Consider the following 9,254-nt stretch of genomic DNA (forward strand, 5'->3'; position numbering starts at 1 on the left):
GGTCAGCCTTCATCTGTATGTTTAATTTTTCCAAATTGTTGACCAATCTAGAGTGCTGAAAATTCATGATGCAATTTTAATGACAACAAACATGCTGTTTTTTTGGGAGGGAGAGAGAGAGAGAAAGAGAGAGAGGGGGGGGGGGGTGTTGCTACGGACGTACATCCGAATTCATACGAAATCATAATATAAGTCCGTGGGGATTGCCCACTGATCGCTATATATGACTGGATAGCCGTTAGGCCAAGACTTTTGAAGCCACGGGGCCGCCATATTGCTCCTCCCAAGAAACGTTTCTCGCCATACCATCCTATACATTTACAGTATCCAAATTGGAAAACATTTGAGACAGGACTTCGTAGAAACAGCGTGATTTGTGATGTTTTCAATTTGTTAAACATAAACAAGAAAACTTCAGATGTTTTACAACTCTCCTTAAATACATGTATAAATTACATGCTTAATGAGGTTTACAGGAGGAAACTTGTATATTTTTTTCATGAAAGAATTATACCTGTAATCGAACAAAAGATGCTGCTAAATCTAATATTGGGGTCTAAGGAACTGAGCGGTAAAAGAAAAAATATATATATTTATATAAAAATAGTGACGACCCCACCAACCAGTTCACAGCAAGGGGGCGGTAGAAGACAAAATGGTCAATCCAAACCGAGCAGTTCCACCTTCGTTTCGGCTGCAGGTGTCCCTAATCAAGTGTCCAGTAAGTGGCAGGTATACAAAATGACTTAAATAAATCATATATATATATATTTTTTTATTTTTATTATTTTTTGACTCAAATGTGTTTGCTGTGATTCGTAAAAAGTGCAAAAATAAAAACAGCCAACATGACAGGCGTTCAGTATACACCCTTTATTTATTCATTTTCTTTTTATACTGCATAACATGTTTATAACATAGTAACAACTGAGAGGATGTCACAATATAGTAAAAAAAAAAAGAGAGCGAGAGCGAGAATACAAACATTGAGGCACTGCTGGCTGCAAAAAAAGGAAAGAAATGAAAAAAAGTATTCCCCCCAAAAAAATATCAACCTTAAGTGGCCGCTGTTTTGCTGTTGGGATAAAGTGCGCGTACAACAAAGTGACCAACTCGACATGAGCTTCAATGCCCGTTTTCAAAGTCATTCTAAAAGAAAATGTGGAACCATGCGCTTCTAATATATATATATATATATATATATATAGTGTTTGTGCAACTCTAAGCATCATGAAAGCGCGTGGAACCACTTTTAGTGTTCATATAAGAGCTTGTGATGACATTACATAAAGAATTGCTTTTGGGGGGTATCACTGAATTTCGGAACAAAAAAAAACGCCCAAAAAACAAATATAGGTCCATCAAGGTGACATTGAAAAAAAGTTGACAATAACCAAGAACTAAAGAATTGCAGTTATATAAATCATCTATTTTGTAAGATGCCGTTTTTTCTAAAGAAAAAAATAATAATAAAGAGTTGCCATGTGGAAGGAAAAAATAATAATTTTAGGAGAGGTCATAATTTATCATAAAAGAGGATTGATGAAGTCATTTTTTATTTAAAGTTGCAATTTTGGGCAAAAAGAAAACATGTATTGGTACAACTATTTATTTTTTATATTAGAGCTGTAATTTAACAAGAATTTCATTATCTGAATTTTACATAGCTGCAGTTAAAAAAAATAAAAATATAAAGCAATTTGAAAGCGTTTCCATAAGGGAAAAAGGCAATTACGAGGGGGGGAAAATATGAACGACATATTCCAAATGTTTAAAAATAATTTTCCATTTTAAGAGTCATTATTTTTCAAAAACAAAAAGGGAATTTAAGTAAATGGAGAAAAACTGCAATCCTACAAGAAAAGACCATTTGAGTCAAACCAGTCATGAGGTCACAGAAGATCATTTTGAAAAAAGATTTTTATGCTTTAGTATAAGATGATTGTTTACTGAAGCAACATTGTAAAAATGACAACGTTGACTTGCTGGAAATTGAGAATTCCGTCTGAAATTCACAGGAAGTTTTCGACTATCCTGGTAACATTTTTTTCTTGTAACAGGACTTTGTTTTGATGCAATTATCTTTTTATCCTCTTTGGTTTCTCTCCCGCAACCTGCCGACGTCCTTGTGGCGCATTTTGCCGGACCGTTACGCGATCCCACAGGAGCGAGCCGGCGCTTATTGCGCAACGTCATTGCTTACAGGCGCTCGTCCAAAAATGAGAATATCCTCAATCATTTTTGTAATTCCGTTCAAACTTTCATCCATTATTTGGGTCTGGCGGCCTTCATTTTCCTCTTGATGGAATTGTGTTAAAAACAAAGACTCGGCGCATCGAGGCAAATGTTAAGGCAAAGGGAATCCAATCAACTATTGGAGATGGACATATTTTGAAAAAAAACATCCATCCATCCAAAACACTGGGAAGTATGCATTGTGATTTTGTCAATATTATTCTAATTTTTCTAATTTATTTTTATTATTATTATATATAAACAATTATTTAATATTTATTATTATATTATTTATTATTTTATATTTATATTTATATATATATATATATTTTTTCTAATTTAGCAACCAGTTCAGGGTGTACGCCGCCTACTGCCCGAAGCCAGCTGGGATAGGCTCCAGCAACCCCTGCAACCCTTGTGAGGACAAGCGTTACAGAAAATGGATGGATGGATGGATGGATGGATGGATATTCTAATTTTTGGACATCCTATTTTTGTGGGTTTTATGAGCTAGAAGCCCAAATAATGTAAAAATAAACAAATAAATGCTTGAAATCACTCAAGTTGCGTGCCCTGAATCTATAATGGATGAAAGTTGGACCTTTTGAATGGAATTACGGAAATGACTCAACTTTTGGAGGATATTCTCATTTCGTGACAAGCACGTGTACTTCCATCGGCTTTCCATGCAACCGAACTTGTAACAAAGAGCACGAAGCAGTTGAGTGGGCGTGCGGTCCCACAGTTAAGAAGAAGAAGAAGAAGAAGACGTGCATCGACTTGACAGGAGGCGCCTTTGCGAGACTTGAAGGTCACCTTCCAAAATGGCTAAGAAGCCCGGGTGGTCCCCGCGTTCTTCTCCAAACAGCGGTGGGCAAACTCAAAAAGCTCCAGGGCCGCGTCCACATTTTCAAATGGAAACATTTACTGATCGTGACTAAAGAATGGGAATGTTGCTGAACACGAACTTGAAAGATCCGTCAAAATGCTCGCAAATGGTTGCCAGTCAATCAGTTGATTCTAAATCATATAAAAGCCTATATCATCATTTTGCTTATCTGTTATTTCGTTACAATAAATCACCGAATGAAAAATATGAAAGAACCCCCCCCAAAAAAAGCACTTTGATGAAGGAATGAATGAATGCAATCAAAATTTGAGGAAGTGGGCTGTAGTGCAAGTCAAACGTAAAGTTCTGCCTGTCTTTTTACCCGCCGCTGTGCTCGAAGCGAGTGATGGCAAAACGAAGCGTCGTGAACCACTTGACATCTTTTTTTTTACTCCTCTAGATGGTGCTCTTGGTTTAATTGATTACATTTGCACTGCAGCTTTAAAAATATGACAAGTGGTTCACGATGCTTGATGAACACCGACGACGATGATGACGAGGGTGAAGATGCACGTGTGCGCACCCGGTTCAGTGGCACATGCGCAGCGCCTGCTGCATCCGGCCCTCCACGTCCTCCATCTTCTCGGCCCACTCCTCGCTCAGGCTGGCGTCGTCGTCGCCGATGACGGCGGCGTAGCCAATCAAGGCGATCAGGCCGATGCAGAACAAGTAGGTGAGGCGCGTGCACAGGCGCTCCATGATGCGACGGTCGCCGCCAGAGTGCTTCAGGAACACCTCCAAACGACAAAAACACAATCGCGATGAGGAGGAGTCTGATGACAATTCAGGTGGCGCCGTTGATGAGCTGCGCGCATATTTACGCCATCAAAAGCGGCGCAACGACATCGAGTTAACCTTTTCCTGCTCAAGCTATGGTTTGTGAAATTGCGGTCAGAAAATAATTTGCCGCACTTTGAATTTGAATCTAATCTAAATCAATTTGAAGTCGAAAACACAAAGCTCTAAGTGACATTTCTTTGTTCGATTTGCTGTCACAGCACTTTTCCAACATGGTGTCTCTTCTTGGCATTTTAAATGCAAGCTTCTCATTAGGAGGCAAATGCTGCCCCCTGCTGGTGAGTTGGACACCAGACCCTATTCCACTATCATTTATTTCCCCCTTCATTGTGTTATTTTATATTTTTCGACATTTGTAATATTAAATTAAAAAATGTTTTCAATTTTTATCGTTTTAATTTTTTTTACATGCAGTAAATATATGTTAATCTTCATTTTCAGTAGATGCTTTCAAAATGGCAGTTTTAAAACGAACGACGACAACTTTAGCACACCATTTCGTCAACTATTCAACGGTAACGATGGCTTATGCAAATGAGCATACAGGAGCGGTCCCGAAGGTGCGACTCACCTCCAGGATGGGCCGGCTGAAGAGTTTGGGTTTTCCCACCACGCCGTCGTAGAGCGTGTGCAGGTTCTGGTCGCCCAGGTCGTCGGCGTAGCTGCGGGCAAAGTCGTCCTTCTTGCGCTCTCTGTGCTCCGGCGGCGCCTCCACCAAATCCATGAACTTGCGGAACTGGTTCTTGAGGTTCTCCTCCACCGAGGCGTACTGGCTGTCCAGCGTCTCCTTCTGGATGGCCATCAGGGTGTGGCGGTTCTTGCGCGAGAGCTCGTCCAGCGCCCGGTTGACCGAGCCAAACTCGCGCTTGAGCGTGCGGATGTCCTCGTCGTCGACGTGGTGCAGGACCACGCGTATCAGCGAGCCCGCCACGCCGAAGATGGGGTTGACCACGGCCGCCGCCGACGAGATGGCGGCCACGCAATGAAGCACCCTGACCACGCCCTGCTTCAGCTTGGCGTGCTCCTCCACAATCTCCTCTTCCATCATGGCTGCTGGCACACACCACGTACACGGCAAAGAAACGTCACGTCAACAAATAGAAAACTGATGTGCACATCCAACCCCCCCAAAATGTTTGACTTGGTTTAAACCACTGCTTCACGAGCCACATAGAAGGCGTCATATGTTGGGATACTTAAGGCTGGGCGCTAAAAAACAAAAACGCAATTTGTTCTCAGTCATTCAGGACGATTGCAATTCTAACAAACATTTATTTAAAGGTTTCATTCATTCCAAAATAATTCCTGTGCAAAATGTTCAGACAACAATAATGGATCCTGATTCAAAATCAGTTTTCATATAAACGTAACATTCATCGTTTGCGCTTAAATGCCACATTGAAGTCGTTGGTAGCTCAAACATTGTGGATGCACTTCTTTTTCCTCAATTTGCTGACGTATTCGATCGGGACTCTGTCTTGGCACATCCTCGAAATCAAGTGACTCGGACAGATCAAGTGTTTGATTTTTTTTGTACATTTTTTTGCGGTGTTGACCGTCAAGATGCCAGCTGCTGTTTGCATGTTGTTGCATGACAACAGCTGTCAGTGCAGCTGACAGACAAGCAGCACAAACGCAAGGCCAACATCGGCTGACGTTCGCCGAGCGTGGCTAAGCGATGGCCTCGGCAACGTCACAACAATTGACGCGCAGGACTCCCCGACAGCACGGATGCTTACACGATGAAATCTTTTCTTTTTTTTTCTTCCTCCTTTCCTGGAGCTCCCACTGGAACAAAACGGCCTCGGGTCCAGACGGGCAACCGTGCTGCAACGGCACACAAGCCACCGTTAAAATAAAAAGCACAAATTGAGTGAACCAGCATGTAGAAACATTTTTGCTTTCCGGTGAAGAAAGAGTTAAGCACGAGCCTCTGCAGCGTTGTTCTTATTTTCAGCACCAGGCGAGCGCACGTCTACGGGCCGGCGCGAAAGCTCCTCGCGGGTCGAGCCGAGCAAACGGAAGCCGGCCGCTTTTCTTACGTAACGCCTTCAGAATGCGCCGCTAACAGTTCTAAAGGCTGGATCACGCCACAGAAGCCTGCAGGGTGTGCGCGCGTTACCGCACATGTCCACCAGAGGGGAGCAAAAGTGCCACCACTCACTCTCGATTTCAGCACCACAACTAGTGGACTGAAAGCACATGTGGACGCTTCACGAATTTAAATGGACACATTCTATTGAAGAAACTCTTTACATTGTTTTTGAGAGTTCTTTTTATCAGTTATCTTGACATTATAACTTAAGTTTAATAGTGGCATTTATGTGAACGGTTCTCTTGTTTACACAGACGAGGAGGCGGTTGTGGCCCAGTCCAGTGACGCAACTCAAGACGGCCGCCATTTAAGACCATTTGATGCAAAGGAAGAGCGCAGAATCCAAAATGACCGCCATTTAATGTTGTTTGACACAAATGAGGTAAGCAGAATTCCAAATGACAGCAAGGAGGCAAACAAAACTCAAGACGATCATTTGAGACCATTTTGATGCCAAGGAAGTGAGACACAAATAAAACAGAAGAGAATTACAAAGTTAAAAAAAAAAATATATATATATATATATATATATATATATATATATATATATATATATATATATATATATATATATACACATACAGTGACTTTTTGAAAGATGTGGGTTCTTTTTTTTGGGGGGGGGGGTTATTAATTGATTTTGGTGGTGAGGGGGAGCACTAACTAGCTCAAATTGCATATCAATAATGAAAAATGGGGGCTATATTTAAGACCCTACAACAGAGTAAATTCAAATAAAATGTTGAAAATCTCATCTAAGACTGACGCAGAGGAGGCGAGCAGAACTCAAGCCATTTAAGAGTTCATTTTTAATTAAAAGCCGGAAATAAGCAAGGTGAGCAGAATTCAAGATTGCCAGCATTGAAAAAGAGGTGCCACAAATTCAAAATGTGTTCATTCTATCGGCTGTGTGTAGTTTTCTATGAAATTGGTAGTCGTAATTGCATAAATTAGGCATACTGGTTAAATTAAATGGCCCCCAAAACATACACGTCATCCTTTAATTGACTTGAAAGGAGATTAGCTGCTGTGTTTCTCACCTAACACATAAGAAAAATGTAACACCTCATCTGCTTTTTTTTTCCATTGACATGTTTGCTAAATACATAAATTAACATATTTACAGTTATAACACAGCAGAAGTTCTTAAAGCTGGCTTGTCTCAAAACCGAAAGAGGAAGTGAGCAGCAGCATCCTGACGTCAACTGTTACCAGTTCGACAGCCATCTTGAACTCTCTCTAAATAAGCATAGCATCAAGCTAAGCTAATAAAAAAAAAATACTAATAAAAATAAACCTCACTTTTCACCGTTAAAGTTCATCATTTATACTTCAATTGACATTTGTCTTCCATATTAACATTTATGAAGCGAGTTTGCTGTCAGTCAGGTGAAAACTTGAGCACCATTGAGGCATTTGAAGCCAAGCAAGCCAAACACCCTTCAGGCTACTCAAGTTCAAATAACGACGACGACTGACGCCAAAATACAACAATAGAAAGTCTTCCGGACGAGTTGAGTGTTTGTGGATGTTAAAATGAGGCCAAACATCCGCAGCGGTAAAGAATAGCGAGGCCCGTGTCCCCGGGTGAGGTTCCTTCCTGCCTGCTTGCTTTGGCTCCCCCTAGCCGCGCCTCCATGTTTGCTCCTTAGCGCAACAGCCGTGGCCTACAGAGCCGCTTGAAAATGCGGCAAAGACGCCAAATTGCCCCTGAAAACGGGTCCTTCTCGGCCTCTCGGCGGACTACACTCTCTCCAATTGGGACCCCAAGCAAAATTGGCCACCATTGGCCACGGAGAAGCTGCTTCTTGCTTACCTTTTAGTGGCTGATTTTCCACCTTGGAGCGCCTGTCCGACGGCCCAACCTCGACTGGCTCCGTCTTCTTCCCAGCAAGCCCTGCAAAAAATGGACACGTCCATGTACGTTCACCGTGTAGGGGTGAGCACATTGGGATAAAGCATCTTTTAAGGGCCTACAGAAGTCACCAAACGCGCAAAATGCTTCTTTGGAGCCAGATGGAGACATTCTTCCAAATACCACTTGAAAACGCCACCTTAAATGTCTGAAATATTAAAAGCACCCCATCACGTTAACAGTCATCTCCCCCTTTGTTTGGAACATATTGTGGTCCATCCCACATTCAAATAGTCGAAACTAAGACTGGCTTGTCAGTCTGCGCGCAGCCGAACTCCAAAAAGAAGACTTTTGAGCGCCTTGTCAAACCCCGCGGCATCTTTCAGACACTAACAAACACTCCATTCATGATATTTATAAGTCGGAGAGACACTTTGGCATTTCAAAACTGATTTGCGACAACTTCCAAGCCAGTAAAAGTCCACAGAAATGAGCAGAAAGACGTGGAAGGGAAAAAAGGTCTCCAAAGGTGCACAGGTGCACCCTGAAGCCAATGGGACTATTCCATTGGCTCCAAGTGAGTACAGAAACTAAAAATCCAACACGTTATAAAAAAAAATACCTTAAATGTGCAAGTTTTTCCGTGAAAAAGGCGAATTCCGCTGGACAAATGGATTTTGAGTCCGTTTTGCCGCACAGTCCTTCAAGAAGCGCACCGACGAGACGCACACGCCGCTGGGAGTAGAAACACGCTCGACTTGACTTCTTGAAGCCTTCCAAATGTTCCAATAAACGTGGAAAAAAAGTATTAGTGCTGCTTGCGAAGCATTTAACTGCCTCACAGGCGAATAATGTGACACAATTGAGCCTTTTATCGCGCCCCCAAGTCAGCCGGCTTTGGCTGCGCGCGCATCCAACTGCAGCTGCTCGTTCGCCGTCTCATTCTTTGTTCGGCGGCCGCTCGAAAAAGATCAACATAAATGTCGTGCTGCAAAAGCTCCACAATCGAAGAGACTCCAGTGGCGGTTGGAGCTGTTTTGCCCCAAAACAAACGCGTCTCGGGCCCTCGTGTGCATGCAAATCAGATGCGCCGCTTTTAATTCGCACAAGCGCAAATTTCGGCGTGCCTGGAAAAGCAAACTAACAAACAAACAAACAAACTGAGCATTCGCTTCGTATTTGCGTGTTCAGACCTGAGAGGTTGGATTCAGGTTGAAAATAAAGACCCCTGCATCGCCCACCTCGTCCTTCACTTGCGACTGCGCTCTGACAAAAAAGGGAGCGCGCCTTTTCCGTTGAGCAGCTGTCGAGGAGATCCCGTTGCAAGTGCGAAGACGCCAAACAGGCCAACAGCTGCAGTTGTGGGCAACGGCAGATCAGCT

General features: G+C 42.6%; 1 protein-coding gene across 5 annotated transcripts; it reads right to left on the reverse strand.

The window, feature by feature from the left end:
* Positions 1 to 858: 858 nt before the first annotated feature.
* rpz (rapunzel) lies at positions 859 to 7,921 on the reverse strand. Of its 5 annotated transcripts, none has more exons than XM_086079671.1 (5): positions 7,834 to 7,921; positions 5,662 to 5,749; positions 4,494 to 4,972; positions 2,154 to 3,859; positions 859 to 2,114 (listed from the first exon to the last, which is right to left on the reverse strand). In XM_086079671.1, exons 3-4 carry the CDS (start codon positions 4,968 to 4,970, stop codon positions 3,653 to 3,655), a joined length of 684 nt encoding a protein of 227 aa, XP_085935797.1. In that variant the 5' UTR covers positions 4,971 to 4,972; positions 5,662 to 5,749; positions 7,834 to 7,921; the 3' UTR covers positions 859 to 2,114; positions 2,154 to 3,652. The 5 variants fall into 5 exon arrangements, with proteins under 5 accessions (XP_085935797.1, XP_085935801.1, XP_085935799.1 ...); XM_086079675.1 differs by having other exon boundaries at positions 4,494 to 4,975; positions 7,834 to 7,914; XM_086079673.1 differs by lacking the exon at positions 5,662 to 5,749 and having other exon boundaries at positions 7,834 to 7,914.
* Between the last annotated feature and the right edge of the window lie 1,333 nt (positions 7,922 to 9,254).

Source organism: Leptonotus elevatus, chromosome 6 (assembly GCF_054856555.1).
Source record: "Leptonotus elevatus isolate MCC_2025b chromosome 6, RoL_Lele_1.0, whole genome shotgun sequence".
Classification (NCBI taxonomy): domain Eukaryota; kingdom Metazoa; phylum Chordata; class Actinopteri; order Syngnathiformes; family Syngnathidae; genus Leptonotus; species Leptonotus elevatus.

What these genes read in the sequence shown, in the direction of transcription:
- rpz (XM_086079671.1), bottom strand. Translation starts at nt 4,970, where the DNA reads ATGATGGAAGAGGAGATTGTGGAGGAGCACGCCAAGCTGAAGCAGGGC. An exon ending in TCAGCCGGCCCATCCTGGAG is followed by an intron (nt 3,860 to 4,493) that starts GTGAGTCGCACC and finishes TGTCGTTTGGAG; the next exon opens with GTGTTCCTGAAGCACTCTGG.